At 37.4% G+C, this 24,635-nt stretch overlaps 2 protein-coding genes across 2 annotated transcripts in view; one reads left to right on the plus strand and one right to left on the minus strand.

Moving 5' to 3' along the window:
- The window catches only part of col4a2 (collagen, type IV, alpha 2), a 143,664-nt gene extending 127,996 nt beyond the window's left edge, over window positions 1–15,668 (plus strand). Inside the window, exons 32-48 of the mRNA XM_065292942.2 lie at window positions 1,048–1,191; window positions 1,491–1,613; window positions 2,406–2,587; window positions 2,697–2,760; window positions 5,756–5,830; window positions 5,924–6,031; window positions 6,113–6,220; window positions 6,351–6,422; window positions 7,031–7,156; window positions 7,236–7,352; window positions 7,554–7,715; window positions 7,935–8,033; window positions 9,634–9,780; window positions 13,565–13,681; window positions 13,873–14,064; window positions 14,250–14,536; window positions 14,662–15,668. Of these exons, the coding sequence (XP_065149014.1) occupies window positions 1,048–1,191; window positions 1,491–1,613; window positions 2,406–2,587; window positions 2,697–2,760; window positions 5,756–5,830; window positions 5,924–6,031; window positions 6,113–6,220; window positions 6,351–6,422; window positions 7,031–7,156; window positions 7,236–7,352; window positions 7,554–7,715; window positions 7,935–8,033; window positions 9,634–9,780; window positions 13,565–13,681; window positions 13,873–14,064; window positions 14,250–14,536; window positions 14,662–14,916 (2,378 nt within the window). The 3' untranslated portion in view covers window positions 14,917–15,668. The remainder of the gene's footprint in view (window positions 1–1,047; window positions 1,192–1,490; window positions 1,614–2,405; window positions 2,588–2,696; window positions 2,761–5,755; window positions 5,831–5,923; window positions 6,032–6,112; window positions 6,221–6,350; window positions 6,423–7,030; window positions 7,157–7,235; window positions 7,353–7,553; window positions 7,716–7,934; window positions 8,034–9,633; window positions 9,781–13,564; window positions 13,682–13,872; window positions 14,065–14,249; window positions 14,537–14,661) is intronic.
- A 448-nt stretch (window positions 15,669–16,116) lies between these two features.
- Window positions 16,117–24,579, minus strand: rab20 (RAB20, member RAS oncogene family). Its single transcript, XM_065292954.2, has 2 exons — window positions 24,145–24,579; window positions 16,117–18,719 (listed from the first exon to the last, which is right to left on the minus strand). Exons 1-2 carry the CDS (start codon window positions 24,332–24,334, stop codon window positions 18,193–18,195), a joined length of 717 nt encoding a protein of 238 aa, XP_065149026.1. The 5' UTR covers window positions 24,335–24,579; the 3' UTR covers window positions 16,117–18,192.
- Window positions 24,580–24,635: the final 56 nt, after the last annotated feature.

Here is a 24,635-nt window from a genome sequence, read left to right on the forward strand (position 1 = left end):
GATGGTTACATCAAGGAAGCCATTTATGACCATGGGATCGTAAGTGCCATTGTGATTGATTTAGGATTCAAAATCATGCACCCAAGCATTAGCTGTAATTATTACTTACAAAACTACATAGTTTCCTGAACTTTTGTAGCAAGCACCACAGATTGGATGGTGAGCGTCTGTAAACAGCAATTTTCAAGTCTCGCTACAGATTCTCAATTGGATTTAGGTCTGGACTTTGACTGGGCCATTCTTACACAAGAATATGCTTTGATCTAAACCACTCCATTGTAGCTCTGGCTGTATGTTCAGGGTCATTGTCTTGCTGGAAGGTGAACCTCTGCCCCAGTCTCAAGTCTTTTGCAGACTCTAACAGGTTTTCATCTAAGATTGCCCTGACCAGCTTACCTGTCCCTGCTGAAGAAAAGCATCCCCACAACAAGATGCTGCCACCACCATCTTTCACGGTGGGGATGGTGTGTTTGGGGTGATGTGCAGTGTTAGGTTTCTGCCACATATAATGTTTTGAATTTAGGTCAAAAAGTTCAATTTTGGCCTCATCTGACCAGATCACATTCTTCCACATGGCTTGTCGCAAATTTCAAACAGGCTTTCTTATGGCTTTCTTTCAACAATGGCTTTTTTCTTGCCACTCTTCCATAAAGACCAGATTTGTGGACTGCATGAATAATAGTTGTCCTGTGGACAGATTCTCCCACCTGAGCTGTGGATCTCTGCAGCTCCTCCAGAGTCATCATGGGCCTCTTGGCTGCTTCTCTGATTAATGCTCTCCTTGCACGGCCTGTCAGTTTAGGTGGACGGCCACGTCTCGGTAGGCTTGCAGTTGTGCCATACTCTTTTCTATTCCGGATGATGGATTGTACAGTGCTCCGTGAGATGTTCAAGGCTTGGAATATTAATTTATAACCTAACACTGCTTTAAACTTCTTCACAACTGTAACTGAGATTTTGATTGTTGATGTTGTAGTGTAATCAAAATGAAATGAACTGGAAAGCACTGAGACTCAAATAATTCCAAACCTATGTAACTTTTCAAAGGTGTCAAAGGGGGTCAAGGCATGACTGGCTTCCCAGGAACGGGAGGTGCGATTGGTGAAAAAGGATATGGAGGGTTGAAAGGAGAAAAAGGCCTTCCAGGTCAAAAAGGACTTCCAGGTTTTGAAGGTGCAAAAGGCCTTAAAGGTGAGTCTATAATATGGAAATATGCATATGCAATATCTACCTAAAACTAACCCCTTGTATGTAAATGTAATGTTTATGAAGCTTAAATGGTTGACTGTGAATAAGTTGTGGATTTGACTCCCAGAAAACAGATACTGATAAAAAAAAATCAACATTGAATGCAAAGTCTCTTTGAAAGAAACTTCTGCCAAATGAAGAAATATTGGATGTAATTTATGAGTTTAAAAGAAAATGTGAGTCTTGTGTATTATTAAAGTGGTCATATATATTTGAATCTCTTATTTCTTATTGTTCTCAAGGTGACAGAGGTCTGACAGGCCCTCCAGGTAAAATTATAATGGCACCATCTATGAAAGAACTCATGAAGGGGGATAAAGGTGAATCCGGAAAGATGGGAGAAGCTGGCTTCACTGGACCCAGAGGTGACTACAGTCACATTTATATACTATATAGGGCACAATGATCTACAGAAGCTATGAAAACTCAACTTAAAATGATTAAATTATGTCTGTTGTGTATTTAATAGTACTTATTTCTGCACACAATGTCCATAAGACAGTGTTTTCTTGTACATTCACCAAATTCTGTCATACAATATATATATATATCACATTCCTGTACATTAAAAAATATTTTCCTGTATAGCTCAGTGTTAGAGCATTGCATTAGCAGTGCAAATGTCATGGGTTTGAACCCAGGAAACATACATACTGATAAAAATTTATATTTTGTAAGTTGCTTCGGATATGCTTTGGATGTTTCAATGTGTATGTCGGATTCGGATTATTTGTTCTTGTAAATATTTTAATTCTTGTAATATTTTAGTTACAAAAATTTGAAAGACAAAAACTTTAGACAGCATGATTCACAATTTTTAAATGAATCATGTTCTTGTGGTATAATTAAGAACATGATTAAAAGTTAATGAGCTGATTAAATTATTGTTCAAATTTATTAAAGATAAAGCCTAAAAAGTTTCTAGAAGATAATTTACACATTTGATTCATTTACATGAATATCCCAATAGATGTGAATCATGTTAAAACTAAAACATGGACCTTAATCAGAAAACATTGTGCAAAGTGGCGAACATGGAAAGCATTTTCTTAACACATTAATGTGAACACTTTATAAATATTCTAAATATTAGAACACATTATAAATAGGAAAAAACTTCCAACTATAACTTTCCTTCACCTTGTATTTGTATCCAGGCACGAAAGGTGCTCTAGGTTATCCAGGAGAACAGGGGGGGGATGGACATCCAGGTAACCCAAGTGATGTAAAAGGTGCTGCGGGTTCTCCTGGAGAAAAAGGAAAAACAGGCCTTAAGGGAATGCCAGGGCTTACAGGACTCCCTGGAATTGGTGGTTTTCCTGGAATGGTTGGACCCACGGTAGGATGATGAAATGATTTTAAACATCAATTGAAAACATCTCCTTAACATTGAAAGCTGTGATGTAATGTTTTAGTTTTGACTCTTATTTTGAGTGTTTATATTATAGGGTGAGAAAGGCTCGCCTGGTGCATATGGACCATCGGGAGATCCTGGTATCAAGGGAATTAAAGGTACGATATGAATACAATAAAAATATGGTTAAATGTCCCGTTTTTCATGTGTGTCGGAGCTTTGATTGTGCTTATAGTGCGCCACAAAACATGTAAACGTGTTTTGTGTGTATAAAACCACAGTATTTTTCACACATTTTACTTATCTGTATATCACTGTTTTCACTGTCCTAAATATGGGCTGATGTCTTCCTTGTCCTACGAAGTTCCTCCTTCAGAAATACGTAACAAGTTCTGATGGTGTTGCTGGTTAGTGTGTTGTGATTCGACAGCAGCTTAGCTTAGCAGAGCCGTTTGTGCTTAGCTGGTGACTGACGTATTCCTGTGGGCGGAGTTTAGTCAAAAACTCTTATATTGACGTTGGGCTGGGACAAAGTGTCAACATCATCAACGACGACGACGCAAAAAATACGAAGACGCAAAAATAGCCGCATCGATTCGTCAGACCCAAAATGCCGGCACGTAGAGTAGTAGCAACGTGAGTGGCACCGGGTTTTTTCAGCGCCCATGTTAACAAGCATGCACACCACATGCATGATGATTGTTTCTGCGTCAGTTCTATTTTTGCTGCGCTGCTCACGCTCAATTAAAGTGACAGTGCTTTGTTTATGGTTTAAATGCTTGTGGATTGACGCGAAAAAGTGTAATTTTACCATAAAATCATGAATGTGATGCCAAGTGTGTTTTAAACAGTCATGACTTTGAGCAATTTAACAGAAATCAATGAACAGCACAAAAACTATTTGGATTAAACAAATCAAGTTATAAAAATTACATTGACCCTCAAAAGGCACATTGAAGAGGTTTTGCTCATAAATGCATGTAAAATAAAAAATTTATACTGTTACTAAACTGCACAGTATGCACTGCAAACGCTTAAGAATGCATTATTTTGCACTTGTATAGTCTTTTTTTAAGAGCAATAAACATATATTGCAATGTTAAGGAATTCATGTTTTTTTCCCATTCAAATTTGTAAATCAACATGTATAAATTGCTATAAGTTAAAGGAACAGTATGTAAGAAATTTATATCAATTAATCATTAAATGGCCCTGAAATGTCACTAGACATTAAGAAATAATTTTCATTTCAAATACTTATATCACTCACAACATTGGTCTGGCCAAGATATTGTCATTTAAAAAGTGGAGTTGCAGCCCTCAACTGATGTTTATGTTGTCGTTTGGTATATTGGCCACCAGCTGTGTGATTGCAGTACCAGTTTTAGCCACACGTTTTGTGATTGCAATACCAGTTTTGGCCACAATCCTACATACTGTTCCTTTAATTAATGGGGAGTCAAATCGAATCGAAGTCGAATCGGACTCATAAAATGAATCGTTAGATTAATTGATGCATCGAAAAAATAATCGCTATAATAATTAAAAAAATATTATCGTTTATCCCAGCCCTAATTCACGTCATTCAGCCGGGAAGTAGAGGGTTGTAGTCCAAACCGGCCGTTCTCTGTAGTCCTTAAAAAGTGAAATCTGTTAAAGAAAATATATCACTTGGCATTGAACTTTGAGCTTTATCATTTTGCAGGTATAATTTATGCTCTAACAGCAACATTACACATCAACCAAAGTTTGAAAAATGGGATCACGAAAAACGGTCACTTTAATGCATTTATACTGCGAATTGGCAGTATATTTGTGATTGGGGACGTGTGGTGTATGTAGATATAAACAGTTGATTTTAAGGTACTAAAAACAATACAGTTCATTTTGTAAGGTTTTAATACACCACTGATAATATAATTATGTATATTATATTGTATTTTTTTCAAAATATCCTTCTAAATATTCTAAATTCAATACCAATTTAAACAGACAACTTCTAGCCGATACCGATGGCGATACCAATATTAAACACTTGTATACAATACTACCTCCTCTTGATATTTCTGCAGAACACTCGTTTCAAATGGGGATTTTTTTGGTCTTTATCTAAGATTTTGAAGAAAGCCCAGACCGCAGACATTTTCCCGAAATACTATAATTTATACAACTTATTTTGTTTTGGGAAGTGTTTAATTATTTTGATAATTATTGTTAAAAATGCTGGATTATGCAACAGACATGCAACTCATTGCCTTTATGCGGTTAATTAATAAACAATCGGTATCGGCCTTTCTTGTGCTGTTGCCGATATGCCGATGGTTTCAAATTCATCAAAGATCCGCAGATAAATATCGGCGGCCGATACATCGGTGCATCACTATATATAATATTATTACACGGCTCTCTGGAATGCTTGATTCTGATTGGTCAGTTGAGACATTTGCAGGTTTGTTCTTTTCAAATAATAACCGCTCCAAAATAATAACGCATAGCCGGACTACTTGCACGAGTAAAATCGCTCCGCGCCAATAAAGATCAATAAAGATTACTGTCTGTTTGGCGCCATCTTGTGACAAACACTCGACAACCACGACAAGACACAGACAGCTTACTGAGACTGAACTTGACAAAACAGAGCATGACAGCTACGAAGCCAACACACAAAAAAATACAGAATGGGCATTAAAACTTCTCAAAGACTGGTTAAAGAGAAAAAAATGGAGACAGACAAGTATGAAGCAGAGGATCTTAATAAGGTATTACGATCATTTTATGCATCTGTGCAAAGTTTCGCGGAAGGATAAAAATGTTTATTTAAAACAAATATGCCAATAAAATGTTTCAAAATCATATTCATGTCCAGTTTTTTTCTTATGTTGCAAGTAGCCGTGTAATAAGCGGGATAATGTAGAGGCAGCCGGTAGTTATTGGGAAATAAGCCCCTTCAGTGTGATACAAGACCCTCCGCTTCGCGTCGGGTCCTGATCACACTGTCGGGGCTTATTTCCCAATAACTACCGGCTGCCTCTACATTATCCCTTACTTAAACAGTAAGTGATTCTAAACATTTGAACAGTACTTTACCTTTTTTTAATAGTTAGCAATGGCATAAACAGACAAAAGGGTTTAACAGAGATTCATTTATTCAAGGTGATTCGGGTCTTACAATGAATCTACCAGGAGCAACAGGTTTAAGTGGTGAAACTGGGCTACCTGGACCTTTAGGTGAGAAAATCACATACGCTATAATACATCTAATACTATTTTAACTGTTTCTGTAAGAACCATTAAAATGAGTTCATATTGTGCGTCTCTTAGGTGAGAAGGGACTCATAGGTCTACCTGGAGAAAGAGGAAGCCCTGGTTTTGATGGAATTCATGGGATGAAAGGATATTCTGGTGAACCTGGAGGAGGAGGATTACCAGGTACAAAAGTCTTGATTGCTCGTTCAGTGTTGTTTTTTAAAATGATTATTTGGTTTTAACTGGATTCACTTTTTTTGTCAGGCTCTGATGGGTCTCGGGGTTCCCCAGGACACCAGGGTACTAAGGGCTGGCCAGGTGTACCTGGAGATCCAGGAACGCCGGGAATCCAAGGCCACCCTGGAAACAAAGGTCTGTGGTGATTTTAAAATAAAAGACACAAGACAAACATTTGGCTAGGAACTTTATATGTTTGAAGATCAGAGGAGTTGTTTAATCCTTATTTTTTGCTTGTATGTTTTCTGGTTCATGTTTTTTTTAGGTTATCCCGGCCTTAAAGGAATTTTTGGTTTGGATGGCCTAAAAGGTCACAAGGGTGCCCCAGGTGTTCCAGGTACCTATTTCATAATTACTCCATATCTTATTTTAATGGTATCTTATTATTTGGGTGCAGGAATGATTACATTCTGTATGTGTTATACCCATAAAAATATCTACCGGTATTATGATTAAGTCAGGTTGCGATTTTATAATAGTTCAACACAGTCTCACACCCATGGCGTCAATATTTGACGACACTTGACCATGCGTCAATATGTTGACGCGGAGGGTATACCTTTCGCGTCACTTTTTGACGAACTGGGGACTTCAATACTATTAGGTACGCGAAATTAAACAGTTGTCAACTGACATTGGGGTTAGGGATAGGTTTGGGTAGGGATGTCATTATGTAAATCTAACCCTAAACCGACGCGAAAATGGTAGAAAATGGTAAGAAAATAGGAAAGAGAATTTTGCGTACCTGATAGTATTGAAGTCCCCAGTTCGTCAAAAAGTGACGCGAAAGGTATACCCTCCGCGTCAACATATTGACGCATGGTCAAGTGTCGTCAAATATTGACGCCATGGGGTGAGACTGGGTTGAATAGTTTTATAATATATCTGTAACAAAAAATAGATTGTCTTTTTAATGATTTCTAATTATATTTTGCCCTCCTCCAGGTATTAACTTCAGGGGGCCAACAGGTGAACCAGGGCTAAAAGGAGAGATAGGAGAGACTGGTATTCCCAGCACAGAGGTTGGCCTCCCAGGAGATTCGGGTTTCAAAGGTGTCGTCGGAGATCCAGGTAGAAACGCAGATCTTGAATCATAGGATCAAATTGAATGAATCAAATCTGAAGACTGATCAGTTTGTTGTACTTACAGGTAATAAGGGTGAATCTGGGGAGCCAGGTGTACAGGGACAGCCAGGAGTACCAGGATTCTCCGATATAAAAGGAAGTCCAGGTGACCCTGGCTTTCGCGGCACAAAGGGAATTCAAGGTAAAGTACTGTACCATATATTTATGATAACGGAGACAGGCCAGTTTATTTGAGAAATAGCACAACACACAGTATGATGATGACTGTAAAAATTGCTGACTGTTTTACAGTAATTTACAAAGAGAAAAAAGGTCATTAAGAATTACAATATAAATAAGATACACTACATTTTGTCTCATACCAACTGCTGTGAAACTGCAGGTTTCCCTGGACCCCAAGGGATCCCGGGTAGGCATTTTCCAACTGGAGATAAAGGAGACAGAGGAAATACAGGTGAATTTGGATTAACTGGAGAAAGGGGACCCCATGGTGACAAAGGAGAAAAAGGACTAGGAGGAGATCCTGGAGTGTCTGGAAGAAAAGGTGGAATATTCTCTTCTGCATCTATTGTATGAAATCAAAAATGGAGCCTGAAGATCATAATGACAAATAAATTACACAGATTTCCAGTTGATACAACACAAAGTGATAAAATGTGACAATACTCAATGTCCTCATACATAAATATTATTAGTGTGTATCCGTACGTTGCTATTTACTGACACACTTGAATCATGTAGAAACAACTTATTTCATTTAAAGGTGTTAAAGGGGAACAAGGAATGATGGGATATCCAGGTTCACATGGTTTTCAAGGTGACATGGGACCTTCTGGACCTAAAGGAGACACTGGACCCCCAGGTGAATAGTTATAAGCAAACCATTCCTACTAGTAGACTGTCTCGATCACAATATTTATCTGTTTGTCTTAGCATCCTAACCAGCTCAACACAGTAGGCTCAGCTACTGGCATGTGTTTGGGTAGGACTGTTAGTGAAATTTGTTTAACCAATTACAAATGCGAAAGATTTTTTAGAGTGTAAGGGAAAAATATAACCATACAATGGCGGAAACCAATCGACATGGCGAAGGATTCTAACACGTTCGATGATGGTCTTTTCCGGTGCTAACTGATGACGTAGTGACATTACGTAATTTTGGTTATTTTATCTGACTCCAAAAGATAAAATCTCGTTGTTTATAATACAAATCGGATTGATCATTACATTTAACAATTACAGAATTTATTTCGGTTTGGTTATTCTGATTTAGCCCTACTTGGTATTGCATCCGTTTGTTCGGCTACACATGTCGCTTTGGATTCATGCACTGGCCGTTTATTAATATTTAATAATTATGCGGGCCCACAATCACAATCGAACCAGGCTTGGTCGCTGCTAGAGGTTAGACCATATGTTCAGAAGCCGGCCTATGCTTGCTCATCTCTGAACATACTTTATTTAGTCCCCATAGAGGTGTAACTTAATTATTACAATATTTATTTCTAACCAGAGGTTCACGACCACTATCATAAAATAAAACTCACTGTCTTCTCTAATGATAGTTTTATATAATCGTGCCATAACTTCCTATGTCACTTAGATAGAATAACATTGATATAACCAGAGGTTGAGGCTCATCTGATTTAGAGTGGTCAGACAAAATTAAACAGGAAATACACTATTAGCCTCCACATATCTAATTTAACATAAACTAATGCCAAGTGCTAGTCGAATCTCCAAAATCCTCCACTGATGTGCCACTATGCGCCATCTAATCTAGGATTTTAGTTTGGTACTAGCCTGATTTCAGTCATTGATGTAACAAGGATACATTTACTAATCATGTCAATAACGTTTGTAACAACACAGAATAAATCCAAACACAATTTATTAGCCAGGTAGGAAGGTCATAATTCAGAAGCCAATTTGCAATTCAATTAAAACACAAAGAAACAAATATATGAGGGGTTATATGCTTTGGATGTATTGTTACACCTTAACATTGAATTTTGTTGTCAAATAAGTAAGACTATTGTAACCACTTGCATTGAGACATTTTAATTGATACCACACAAGATCAGATTCAGGTTCTTTGTTGATGTAGAATGCAGCATTTCAAATAAAGTTTGCTTTGAGAGAATGAGAATACAGATGTATGATGGCCTGAAGGTGTGATATTTGAAAACCAAATGGGAAGTGGGAAGTCCACTGTGAATCATAGAGAGTTGTTTCCCGGCCACTCACTGTGCACCCACGCTGTGTTTTTTGGGGAGGGGCTATCTTTATTCAGGAAATTAGCCTTACAGGAGAAAGACATTAGTACTGTAGAAATTGCCTAGTATATGAATTTGACGCCTCAAACGCGGCTGGTGTGAACCCACAGTAACATCATATCCTCTTGCTTACATTTCTTTTGTTTAGTGTGACAGTCCTTTTATTTATTTGCTTTCTTTCTTTAGGCACTCCTGGCTTACCCGGTGCTAAAGGACGTCCTCCACTTCCAGAGAAAATACCAGGTGAAAGAGGACCTCCAGGTCCAATGGGTATTCAAGGACCAGGTGGACGGCGTGGAAATATGGGCCCTGATGGGCCTCCTGGTGACCCAGGTATGAGAATTCAAAGCCTTCTGCATGTTGTATGACTTATAATAAGGGCTGTCGATTGATCAAAATTTTGATTATTCGAAATTTTTTAAGATTCTGATTGTTTGCATGATATGCTACAATAATTACAGTCTATCACATAGATTCATTGTATCAATTTAAGTTGAATATTACGTAGTTATGTGATATTAAATAAATAATTGTTCTTAGTTTGTCACTGTTAAATGTATATTAACCACCCAGCCAATTTGAATTATGAAAATGCCAAGTAAAAAAAAAAAGAAATTATCAGTCAGTGCCTACAGCGTGCTCATGGTGACCCCGAGTTCGAATTCCGTCTCCGAGGTGCTTTGTCGATCCCGCTCCCCCATCTCCACCCAGCACTTTCCTGTTAACTCTCCACTATTCTGTTTCAATAAAAGCACAGAAGCCCAAAAATATATAACTTAAAAGAAGTTTTCAAAATCTTGGAAAAATAAGCAGGATTCATATGCAAAAGTTTGGGCACCCCTGAAAATGTCCATTATTTTCATTTATAAATATTTGGGTGTTTGGATCAGGAATCATTTTGATCTGTCAAATAACTGAAGGACACAGTAATATTTCAGTAATCAAATGAGGTTTATTGGATTAACAGAAAATATGCAATATGCATCAAAACGAAATTAGACAGGAGCATAAATTTGGGCACACTTGTCATCTTGTTGATTTGAATACCTGTCCACTACTGATTCATTGGACACACAATTGGTTTGGTGATCTCATTCAGCCTTGAAATTCATAGACAGGCGCATCCAATCATAAGAAAATGTATTTAAGGTGGCCAATTGCAAGTTGTTCTCTTAGAGGCTGTTTACACTTGGCATTAACATGCGTTTTCGTCGATCGGATCACAAGTGGACGACGTTAATGCCAGGTGTAAACGGTGTTCAAAACGTTTTGAACGCGTCCACTTTCGACCACTTTCAACCACATTCAGAGGTAGTCGAAACCACTTTCGATGTGGTTGAATGTGTTCGAACAGCCACACGCGACCGCCTTCTCTCCGCCCATTTATCTAATCTGAGGTATTAAACACAAGTTTTACGTCTTTTTTTGACTTCTGGCGTGAACATACGGTGAACAGCGCTATTTTTAGCCTTTCATTGATAAAACTACTGCGGGTGTTCTCCGTAGTTTCGTTTTGAAAGCGTGAAAGTTGCGCGATCCTATTTCATCAATTGCGCTGAAAATTCAGAGAAATCTCCAACATGTAAACGTACAAAACACTGTGCAGCATGTATACTTGCTAAACAAGCAGCGGACTCCGACATAATATAAGTTTGCGTCCATATAAACTCATAATTACTCCCACTCGCATTTGAATGACAGCAGAGAGACTCGCCCACCGTCTCACAGACCACCCCCTCACAGTATTCAGGACAGAAGCGGTCGAAAGTGGTCAAAAGAGACGGATTTAAATACCAGGTGTAAACGTAATGTGTCTCTCTTGTCCACTTGTGATCCGATCGATGAAAACACATCTTAATACCAAGTGTAAACAGCCCCTTTGACTCTCCTCTGAAGAGTGCAAAAATGGAGGCCACTCTCAAATGACCTGAAAACAAAGATTGTTCAACATTATGGTTTAGAGCAGTATTCTTCACATCTAACCCTGGAGAGCCGGTGCCCTGCAGAGTTTAGCTTCAACCTTAATCAAACAAACCTGAGCCAACATTTCAATGCCTTCATGATCACTAGAAAATCACAGGTAGGTTTGTTTGATTAAGGTTGGAGCTAAACTCTGCAGGGCACCGGCTCTCCAGGGTTGGATGTGAAGAACACTGGTTTAGGGGAAGGCTACAAAAAAGTTATCGCATAGATATAAGCTGTCAGTGTCCACTGTGAGGAACATAGTGAGGAAATGGAAGACCACAGGCACAGTTCTTGTTAAGGCCAGAAGTGGCAGGCCACGTAAAATATTGGAGAGGCAAAGGATGGTGAGAACGGTCAAAAACGGCACACAGACCACATCTAAAGACCTACAACATCAACTTGCTGCAGATGGTGTCACTGTGCATCGTTCAACAATTCTGCGCACTTTGATGCAAAAGAAGTCTTTTCTGCACACTCGCCACAAACGGAGTCGCTTGAGGTATGCAAAAGCACATTTGGACCAAAGGGCAACCTTCTGATCTCTCTGATGAAGCCAATACGGAAGTGACTTAAACTGCAATTCATCGACTGGCCACTAGAGGCAGACTCCATAAGGGAGTCAATTCCCATAGACCACCATGTTACAAATGCCCAAATTTACAGTAGAAAATAATATGTTTACAGCCTGGTAAGAAAAGTATTTTTTGGTCTGTATAGCTAATTTTGCCTTTCCTGACAAAACGGTTTGGGGGGTGAATTTATTTTGTAACTCCCCCTTTTAAATTATATTAAGCCTTAAACTTCTGCCTAATTAAGGGCGTGGCCACTTGAGTGACGGGTGAACTGCCACTGCGGTCACCAGAAGCGAGCTAGGCGGCGGTGGTTTTAGCAACCAGCCAACTCAGCTTCATTCATGTCCCGCCTCTACCCATTTTCGGTTTTCTGTGAGTCATTCGCGGCGACGGCAGGCAACGCCTACTTTAAGCTTCAAAAACGATCTTCACAAACCAATGGGTGACGTCACAGACACTATGTCCATATTTTTACAGTCTATGATTTGGACAAGCCAGCTTCATTTTGGAATAAGGTATTGTGGACTGATGAAACAAAGAGTGAGTTATTTGTTCATAACAAGGGGCGTTATGCAGCATTCCAAGAAAAACACTTGCTACCCACAGTAAAATTTGGTGGAGGTTCCATCATGCTGCTGGGCTGTGTGGCCAGTGCCGGTACTGGGAAACTGGTTAAAGTTGAGGGTAGCATGGATTCCACTCAATATCAGCAGAATCTTGACAATAATGTTGCGGAATCAGTCACAAAGTTGAAGTTACGCTGGGGCTGGATATTTCAACAAGATAACGACGCAAGCCTCCGCTCAAAATCTACTCTGGCATTAATGCAGAGGAACAAGTACATTCTAAAATATGTTCTGGAATGGACATCCCAGTCCCCAGACCTGAATATCACTGAACATCTTTGGGGTGATTTGAAACAGGCTATCAATGCTCGGCAACCATCAAACCTAACTGAACTTGAGATGTTTTGTAAGGTGGAATGGTCCAAAATACATTCATCCAGAATCAAGACACTCATTACAGGCTATAGGTAACGACTAGAGGCTGTTGTTTCTGCTAAAGGAGGCTCTAGTAAATATTGATTTGATTTTTCTGTCGGGTGCCCAAATTTATGCACCTCAGTCTAACAGATTTTTTGTTAATCCAATAAACCTCATTACACTACTTAAATATTACTGTGTCCTTCAGATAGATAAAAATTTAATTGTTGATGGAAACACCCAAATATTTATAAATGAAAATCATGGAAATTGTCTGGGGGCCCCAAACTTTTGAGTGAGTCCCACTGATGCAAATACACTCTAGTTATTGGTGTGTTAAGGGCGGGGCCACGCTGAGTGGCTCCATTGCATCGTCGAGCCATAACTTCATTCCCGCCTAAAATCCTGTACTCAAAATGGTGAAAAAAATGTTTAAGGGTCTAACTCCACAATTTAGTACTACATAGTTGACAGTCTTTGTAACATGCTTCAGTAATACATTTCTAACATTTATAATGTGTTTAGAACCTTTACAGAGACTTTAAAATTGACACTCCTAAAAATATTGTCTTTTAAATTACTGTCATCTGTTTATAGGTTATACGGGTCCAAATGGGCACAAGGGCATGCCAGGTCTCCCTGGAATACCGGGAACTCCGGGTTTCCGTGGTGAAACTGGACAAGGCGGCTACCCTGGTCTGCAGGGAGAGGAAGGTAAATGATGTGGTTAAATGTAGATGTATGAGAATTGTGTGCTAGATAAAAATTAATTAATTTCAGTTATTAAACATTTACATTTATTCTAACAAATGAGGAAGAATTCAAAGCCAACATTGAGCATTATACACAATTATGACCCTGTATTTACCTTACAAATCACATAACTAAGTTATCTCAATGCCTAGGATATCGAGGTCAACCCGGTCTACCTGGTCCTGCTGGAATGCCTGGGCGCAGTGTTAATGTCGGTTACCTGCTTGTAAAGCACAGTCAGTCCGAACAGATTCCTATGTGCCCTGTGGGCATGGCCAAATTATGGGATGGATACAGTCTGCTGTACTTTGAGGGGCAGGAGAAGGCCCACAACCAAGACCTGGGTAAGTCCATTTTTATGTGCATACATGTTTGTTAACTTCGTAAGTTAAAGTATACAAATGCCAACAGATATATTTTTATCTATTTTTACTTTTCCACCTTCACTCCTAACAAGCAATTGATGTTTATTAAACAAAATAAAACAATAATAAAAAAAGATTGAAAAAGCCTCACTTTGTTCATCTAGGTCTAGCCGGGTCATGTCTCCCTCGTTTCAACACCATGCCTTTCCTGTACTGCAATCCTGGTGACATATGCTACTACGCTAGCCGAAATGACAAATCCTATTGGCTGTCCACTACTGCACCAATTCCTATGATGCCCGTGGAGGAGTCTGAGATTAAACCCTACATCAGCCGCTGTGCCGTGTGTGAAGCCCCATCTGTGGCCATTGCCGTACACAGTCAAGACATAACTATCCCACAATGCCCAGCAGGGTGGAGAAGTCTGTGGATTGGCTATTCCTTCCTGATGGTGAGATTTTAGTTTTTCTAAACCTCAATCCCATTACCACACATAAAAATGTGTAGCTTAAATGCACAATAAGTCACTTTGGACAAAAGCATCTGCCAAATGCCTAAACATATTTTCTTATACAGCACACGGCAGCTGGAGACGAGGGTGGCGGTCAATCGCTGGTCTCTCCGGGCTCTTGTCTTGAAGATTTCCGCACCACTCCCTTCATCGAATGTAACGGGGCCAAGGGTACGTGTCACTACTTCGCCAACAAGCAAAGTTTCTGGTTGACGTCCATCGATCAGTCCTTCCACACTTCCCCTGCCTCGGAGACGCTCAAAGCCGGGCAGCTCCTCTCGCGCATCAGCCGATGCCAAGTGTGTATGAAGAACCTGTGATCTATAACCTATGAACTTTGACGCTTGGGTCGTCACCGTTACGTTGCATCACTAGTAACATTCATTCCAAACCGTCGAATGGAAATCAACATCGCAAGTCAGGTTTCTGAAATTATTATGTGTTATTTTACATATCGCGTAACACAAAGACATTTTTTCGCTTTCACAGGAAGCCTTAAGATTTACACTTCACCACTACTGTGTGCCTTATGACTGATATTTAATTGTAACGAGAAGCCAGAGATGCCTAAAAAGCATAAACATTTCATTTCTCCAAACCTATTTACTTTTTCTATGTATGAAATGGTGCTTAACTTATTACCTCAGCATTATTACACCTGATTCTTTGTTAGTAAACATCATACAGCTGAACCAAAGAAGCCAATGCTTATGCACGACTCTGACCTATTGTAACTCTTCATGTGATCGGTCTTAATAGAGAACTTTAGGGTTGGGAATCAAATCTGTGTATTATTTATCGATTATGAGCATTAAATGAGTGAAAGTGGTTTTGTTAACATTTGTGAAAGTCAATAGCATTAAATCAGAGCTGATATTATGACGTTCAGTCTTCCTATTGGGTTAGCTGTGCACATGAATGAACAGTCTTTCAAATGTGTGCATTTTAGGGGATGTCTTTAAAGGGACACTCTACTTTTTTGGAAAATATGCTAATTTTACAGCTCCCCTAGAGTTAAACATTAGATTTTTACTATTTTGGAATCCATTCAGCTGATCTCTGGGTCTGGCGGTACCACTTTTAGCATAGCTTAGCATAATGCATTGAATCTAATTAGACCATTAGCATCCGGCTCAAAAATGACCAAAGAGTTTTGATATTTTATAAATGATATTACCCAGTGCCTGAAAATAGTCCCCTGCTATTAAAAGTTACCAAAGGGACTATTTTCGGGCACTGCGTAATATCAGTACACCTGCTGAAGCCATGGTAGGCAGGAAAGTCTTTGATTATTACGCCAGAATGAGGGTATAGTTCCTAGCCATATCTGCCTAGAAAAATTTTAACTTTTATTATTTCGTCAGCCTTAGTACACGGTGTAACTATGGAAAAGTCAAGTTTTAAATAGGAAAAATATTGAAACTCTTTGGTTATTTTTTTGTGTGATGCTAATGGTCTAATCAGTTTCAATGGATTATGCTAAGCTATGCTAAAAGTAGTACCGCCAGACCCGGAGATCAGCTGAATGGATTTCAAAACCGTAAAAATCTAATGTGTAACTCTAGGGGAGCTGGAAAATGAGCTTATTTTTTAAAGTAGAGTGTCTCTTTAAAGTAAAAAAGGTGAATATAGAATCATTCAACGATTTCTTTCTGGCTTCTGATGATGCTAAATGCAGATAGATCGGGCTTTATTACTGACAAATTTAAACAAAATGTATTTGAATGTATTGAATTGCAACCATACATAGATATTATAAAAATGATGTAAAATTGACAAAGAATTGTTACTTTTATTGTTAACTGAACCAAATAGATCCATTGAATCTTTTTCCTTATGATTCCCATCCCTATAAGACATAACATCTGTATCAACAACCCAGTGCTGAGCCACAATATGACCTGTTGAGTTACAAATTCACTTGTAGGGATTCAGATAGTGCGCGGTGCAGATCAGTTACGCTTAACCCTTGTATAAATATATCACACTTAATACTAACAGCATCTTCTATTGCCTGTACATTACGTTTGCTTTGTGTTTTTAAGGTGCTAATTATTTTAAATGATCTGTACTTTAGTATATTCTCTAGCATTGCCCCCGTTCACACCTGTAACAACACTCATGGTGAGACCAAACATTACATCATCAACTTTTTACTTCAAAGCTTGAGCTTTTTACTAGAGTCATTCTGGTTTGTTTGTACCCTCTATTGATTTAAACAATTGCACTGATTTTACTGAGGTTTACAGGACACATCAAGCCAGGCAAAGTGAATCTATACTTAGTTCAGATTAGATAGTAGATAGTTCAGATAATGTCCCACTTACTGTATACGTAAAATCACACACCGGCTCACATTATTTTATCGATATGATTTGAGATTAAACAATCACTTAATCAAAAGTATGGGTTAGGTGTTAAACCTTTATTGGACTTTGGGCAGATTTGCTTATTTTTAATAAGCGAGTATTGTTGGCCACAGGGGTGGTTTCCAGGACAGGGCTTATCCTAATGCATGTTTAATTTAAAAACATCTTGCAGTGACATATCTTAACATATTTTAGTGTCATTGTTTTGTCATAAGATGCACACCAGTAATGTTTTTGTAAGGTGTGATTGTTAAAGCTAATATAACTAAGACCTAGTCCTGGATTAATCTAAACCCTGTCTGTGAAACTGACCCACAAACCACTATCATTTATTCGAATAAACAAAATAATTTAGCACCACTTTATTGCCACGTCACTACTTTTTTACCAAATGTACTTTAAATGTAATTATGTGGAATATTTGAAATCGTAGATGTTTCAATTACTGTTTTATTGAATAACAAATAAATGCTTTTGTTTGTTACACTGTGTTTAATCTCATGTTAATGATGAACAAGCATAAATATGTATTGGTTGTACAAATACTCCTTGCAAACCAAAACATTTTCAGAACTTTGGAAACGCCACAAAACAAAAATGTATATTTGAATTATGCAGAGAGTTGTATTTAATATCAACATATGTACAATTCATTACAGTGTGTGTATATAATACAAAGATGAAAAAGATCAATCTCAAGAAATTGTTTTTGGAAAAAGTATATATACTACAAATGAAAATGGGGCTGTAAGAGTCATATTAAATGTGCCATGACCCTGGTTTTTATTATACAAGGAAGATTCACTACAGGAAGTTTTCTCATACAACAACACAGACTAACACATTCATTTCAAATGTAAGAAATCTTAATTTTTCTCAGATTAGACAGGCAGAAAAAGTCATATAATGTAGTCCAGAATATAATTTTAACGTAAAAAGCAAAACAATATCATGACCATTCCAAATGAATTACATAAAAAATCATAATAAATCAATCATAATTACAACTTAACATTAAAACTGAAAAAAAAACTTTTATGTACCTATTATGTATGGTCACCAAGTGCTTTCACAATTTCAATATAGAAAAAAAAACTATGTGCTGAAATATATAGTAGCAGCTAAAACAAACTGTAGTACATGTGGCAGTTTGATTTTTCTTTTTCATTCCATTCCTTCTTTGGCAATGACGAACAATTCCCACAATCAATCCCATGATCCAATGCTCTAGGCACAACATCCTCCTTTAGTCCTTTTAATCTCCAGTGGTGTCTCCAGATCTACCGTGGAGCTCTCCCCCTCACTCCTTTTCTTCAAGATGGAGGGCAATAGCAGATCAAAGAGAGTTTCAAACAAAGCATCCACATTGTAACCCGTTTTAGCGCTTGTCTCAAAACACATCCTCTCAGCGGGCAGGCAGTCCTTTTCCTCCAGACCCTTATAGCACAGCACACGGCCATAAAGAGCGACTGCATCTTCTCTGCTGACCTGCTTGTGCATGAGAGGAGTCGTGGGAGGAGTTGGACACGTGACGACGGGTTGGGATTCTTCATCCACATCTACGTGGGCATCGGTCAGGTCCGCTTTGTTACCCACGAGGGCAAAAATGCAGTCAGCGTTGGCGGTGTCGGTCAGGGACAGGAATCGGCTTTCCAGCTCAGTCAGGCTCTGCCAGTTTGTAACGTCATACGTGAGTATGACTGCAGCCGCCCCACGACAGTACATGGAGCCAAGGCCGTGAAACTGCTCCCGACCTGCACAGCACAAACAACAACAAAGCTGATTTAAAAAGTACAAGGTTCAACAGCATTGAGCCAAACTCAACAATCAGAAAAACAAAACAAACCTGAGTACTTCTAAGAATGGAATCTACTTAGTCAAACAAACAAAGTAATTTAAGAAAGACTGCAAAATGTTCTTTCTCCTTTAATAGAAATAGGCCAAGGTTTAAGAGAACATTTAGGGCTATAATAGCTGAAACACAAAAGCCCAGTGTTGTAGAAATATGCAGTCATCTTTCAGTCACTACAGTTTCTTCTACTGTCTGTGAGAAGCCAAACAGGGATGTGAGAGAAAGCTTTGTTTCAACTTTCATCTCATGCACCACATAATAAAATAATATTGAGCTCTACCACAATGAAACAGGGTTTGAACAGGTCACAGACCTGGTTATAGTATATTTTACAATACTTACGTACTTCAGATTGAGTTAACTATCATTTAATCAAAAAATAAGTTAGATCAAGTCAAGTATCTTTTCATGACGTTTAGTTAGATTGGGTAAGCTATGATTCCATCACAAGTTAAGTTAAATTGCATCAACTTTCATTGCATTAGAATTTAAGTTAGATCAAGTAAACTATCATTTCATCACAAGTTTAATTAAATGAAGTTAACTATAATATCATCACAACAAGTTAAGTTGGATGGATTTCACTATAATTTCTTCACAAGCCAAGTTAGATCGAGTCAACTAGCATTCTTCACAAGTTATATCAAGTCGACTATCATTTCTTCACAAGTTAAGTTAGATCGAGTCAACTAGCATTTCAAGTCAACTATCATTTCATCATAAGATAAGTTAGATAGAGTCAACTAGCATTTCTTAACAAGCTAAGTTAGATCGAGTCAACTAGCATTTCTTCACAAGCTAAGTTAGATCGAGTCAACTAGCATTCTTCACAAGTTATATCAAGTCAACTATCAGTTCTTCACAAGTTAAGTTAGATCGAGTCAACTAGCATTCTTCACAAGCTAAGTTAGATCGAGTCAACTAGCATTCTTCAGAAGTTATATCAAGTCGACCATCATTTCTTCACAAGTTAAGTTAGATCGAGTCAACTAGCATTTCAAGTCAACTACCATTTCTTCACGAGATAAGTTAGATCGAGTCAACTAGCATTTCTTCACAAGCTAAGTTAGATTGAGTCAACTAGCATTCTTCACAAGTTAAGTTATATTGAGTCAACTAGCATTCTTCACAAGTTAAATTAGATGGAGTTATTTATAATTTCTTCACAAGTTAGATTGAGTCAACTAGCATTCTTCACAAGTTAAGTTAGATCGAGTCAACTAGCATTTCTTCACAAGTTAAGTTAGATCGAGTCAACTAGCATTTCTTCACAAGTTAGATCGATTCAACTAGCATTCTTCACAAGTTAAGTTAGATCGAGTCAACTAGCATTTCTTCACAAGTTAAGTTAGATCAAGTCAACTAGCATTCTTTAAAAGTTAAGTTAGCTTTTGAAGAAATGCTAGTTGACTCGATCCAAGTTAGATTCAGTCAACTAACATTTCATCACAAGTTAAGTTAGATCGAGTCAACTAGCATTTCTTTACAAGCTAAGTTAGATCGAGTTAACTATCATTTCATCACAAGCTAAGTTAGATCGAGTCAACTAGCATTTTTCACAAGTTATATCAAGTCAACTATCAGTTCTTCACAAGTTAAGTTAGATCGAGTCAACTAGCATTCTTCACAAGCTAAGTTAGATCGAGTCAACTAGCATTCTTCAGAAGTTATATCAAGTCGACTATCATTTCTTCACAAGTTAAGTTAGATCGAGTCAACTAGCATTTCAAGTCAACTACCATTTCTTCACGAGATAAGTTAGATCGAGTCAACTAGCATTTCTTCACAAGCTAAGTTAGATTGAGTCAACTAGCATTCCTCACAAGTTAAGTTATATTGAGTCAACTAGCATTCTTCACAAGTTAAATTAGATGGAGTTATTTATAATTTCTTCACAAGTTAGATTGAGTCAACTAGCATTCTTCACAAGTTAAGTTAGATCGAGTCAACTAACATTTCTTCACAAGTTAAGTTAGATCGAGTCAACTAGCATTTCTTCACAAGTTAGATCGATTCAACTAGCATTCTTCACAAGTTAAGTTAGATCGAGTCAACTAGCATTTCTTCACAAGTTAAGTTAGATCAAGTCAACTAGCATTCTTTAAAAGTTAAGTTAGCTTTTGAAGAAATGCTAGTTGACTCGATCCAAGTTAGATTCAGTCAACTAACATTTCATCACAAGTTAAGTTAGATCGAGTCAACTAGCATTTCTTTACAAGCTAAGTTAGATCGAGTTAACTATCATTTCATCACAAGCTAAGTTAGATCGAGTCAACTAGCATTCTTCACAAGTTATATCAAGTCAACTATCAGTTCTTCACAAGTTAAGTTAGATCGAGTCAACTAGCATTCTTCACAAGCTAAGTTAGATCGAGTCAACTAGCATTCTTCAGAAGTTATATCAAGTCGACTATCATTTCTTCACAAGTTAAGTTAGATCGAGTCAACTAGCATTTCAAGTCAACTACCATTTCTTCACGAGATAAGTTAGATCGAGTCAACTAGCATTTCATCACAACAAGTTAAGTTAGATGGATTTATATTGTTCACATGTCAAGGTAGATTGAGTTAACTATAATTTTATCCCAAGTTAAGTTAGATGGAGTTAACTACAATTTCTTCACAAGTTAGATCGATTCAACTAGCATTTTATCACAAGTTAAGTTAGATCAAGTCAACTACCATTTCATATTACACAAAATTAAAACTAAGAGATAACCTGGCTTTTGCAGTAGCTGCGCCAAAATTACGCACCAGTCTGCAGATTGGTATTATGACCGTCACAGCTATATGTAATGTTAAGTCAAAGTTGAAGTCTTATTTGTTTGTCATCGGTTTTAATAAAAGATGTAGTGTTATGTTATATTTCTTGTGTTTATTTTTTTATTTAACCTTTATTTAACCAGGAAAAGACTCGTTGAGATTAAAAATCTCTTTTTCAAGAGTGTCCTGGCCAAGGCAGGCAGGAGTTCAACCACACATACATTACATGCAAATACAAGGTACATAAAACACTAAAAACATGAAACAACAAATCCCTCAGAGTCAGCCAGAATCCTAAACACATCAGATAAAACATCTACAGACAGATGTGGCTGCCTCTAAGTCAAACAACATCATTTTAAAGGCAACCATTACTTTGTTCCTATTGTATTTTATCCTTTCTATGTACAGCACATTGGTCAACAATAGTTGTTTTGAATAGTGCTTTATAAATAAAGAGACTGACATTGACAATGACATGACACTTTGTGTTTCATGATTAAACATCTAATTGTGCCAATTATGCATTTTTTATAAAGATTTTTTATTTTACTTAAAAATTGTTTCACATTTTATCTTTATAGCACCATTAGATATTTATAAAAAAGAACTGGTGTCTTTATAACAAAATTCAAGCTTCTTGCCACATTATTTTCACTAGTTCAACAATGTTATACAAGATCTGCTTATTTTTTGTCTTCTAAAACCAAGTAACTGTGTTTATATTCTTTGTATAGCTTTAAAAAAATCATGTTATCTCAGTTCGCCAATATCTAAAGAATGTAGTAATACAAAAACAACAACGCTGACACATCATTTAATACATTCGTATTCATGCCTGGACTTCCTACACATTTTTCAGGTTTAAAAAAAAGCATAATACAAAACTAATCTTGACATGTTAACCTCTGTAGCCTTGATCTCAAAAATCAATGGAGCATTATTAAAACCCTTCCTTTCTTTTTAATTTCATTGAAATTCTGCCAAACCTTGTTTATCTTTTCATTAAAACAAACACACAACTTCTGGAAAAAAGAAAGGTGAACTTTAAAACTAAACACTCAAAAGCTTTTCCACCCCTGACAAATGATTAGTATATGAATGACCATTGAGGAGGAACCTTGAGTTTCCTCACACACAAACTCTCTGACTCTCTCACAAGCATGTGACTTTATGCCTGATAGGAGACCGCAAACACTATAACACTGGGTCATCTGGCAAAATAAAATTCCATAGGAAGTGACTGAGCAGAAAAGGGATGTTTTCTATACAAAGAGAGGATCATGCATGGTTTCCCTAAGTCGGAATAAAGAAGAAAATGATTTATGTAAAAATGTTGTCTTACATATTTTACACATTTTCTTCTATATTCCTAATATTTGTATATCTATCTATACATAAATATAGATATAAATAAACACCTTTTCTATATTACTCCTTTAAATTTTAAAATAGTAAAGGAAGAGTTAAGTGTTTTTTTTATGTGCATATTCATAATTGGTTGCCATGTCCTAAGATCATGAGAATCTTGTTTAGTCATCGCATTTAAAGGGATAGTTCACCCAAAAATTAAAACACATAATTTACTCACTCTCGTGTTGTTACACGTCTTTGTTTTGATGAAAACAAATAAAGACATTTTGAGGAATGTTCCTAAATAAACAATTCATAAGCCCCATTCACTTCCAAGGTATCCTTTTATCCTGTTGTGGAAGTGAATGGGGCTCACAAACATTTTGGTTACAAACACTCCTCTTCCTTCGTGTTCATCAGAACAAGGACATTTATACAGGTTTGTAACAACACAAGAGTGATTAAATGATGACAGAAATTACATTTTGGGTTAAATTATCCCTTTTAGTCTAGCAAAGCATTAAGGGGATGTTTACTTACATAAGCGAGGTGAGACATGCCACTGAAATAAAAATAAAACTTGCGGTATCCATATAGCAGTATAAAAATCTGATTTACAGCTTAATGTTTTTCTAAATCTGTCAGGTTCAGTAAACTTTACTCATAACAGGGGCAGATCTTGAATGTGTCATCTGAATAAGGAACGAAAAGTGCTGCGATCTACAAAAAACAAACTATTACCCACATTGTAAGAAAAAAATTCAAACCCTACCAAACATCAGCAAATAAAACAGAAACTGATACAAACCAATAGCGAGAAATCACGTTTCACGAATGACTAACATTTAATATAAAAAATAAGTCTGAGATCATTTTCATCTAACAATAATAGTAGTTTCTTTAAAAGGCAACTGACCTGATAACGTAAAGCTTTGAAATGAACATACAGCCTATGTGAAACAAATGAGCACTTGTATTTACAAAATTTCTTATAGATGATTTGCCAAGCTGACATCATTCATGTTCCGAAATTACTCAACCATCTGAACACTTAACTAAACATAACTAGTATTCATGCCCTGAAATGTCTAAAAAAGGTGTTTAGAGAATAAACAGTAAGCACAGTAAGGTACATTATAACAAAAACATTTGTTATATTATGACTTTTTTTAGGATTGACACACTTTATTAAGTACAAACAGATCTTTTACCTGCAGTGTCCCATATGGATATGTTGTAGGGCCCCCACTGTTTTAAGAAGAACGCCCCTCCGACCGTGCTTATAGTGTCCTTAAACTTCCTTTCCGTGTATCGGTGAAGAAGAGAAGTTTTTCCCACGTTCATGTCCCCCAGAATGACGACTTTCACGTCGGGTTTCTTGGTCCTTGTGGCTTGATGCATGACTCCAAACACATGCCAATCATGCAACCTCGATGTTGAATTTATAAGTACAACATAAACAACCCAGCGCAAGGGTTACTTGCCCCGTTTTAAGATGCATAATCTAAATCCTCCGCGTTGATGTCGTCTGTACAAGACATGGCGAAACAAAGCACATCGTATAGATGTAATGCAATACAATTGTCAAAGCTGGGTTTATTTCCAGCAACGTTAGTAACAAACTAGTTCTGTGACACTACAACAGAAGTTTGAAGTTGGATTTAACGGTGGTGGGCGGGGCCAATTCAACTCCTGAGCGACG

Source organism: Paramisgurnus dabryanus, chromosome 15, assembly GCF_030506205.2.
Source record: "Paramisgurnus dabryanus chromosome 15, PD_genome_1.1, whole genome shotgun sequence".
Taxonomy (NCBI): Eukaryota; Metazoa; Chordata; class Actinopteri; order Cypriniformes; family Cobitidae; genus Paramisgurnus; species Paramisgurnus dabryanus.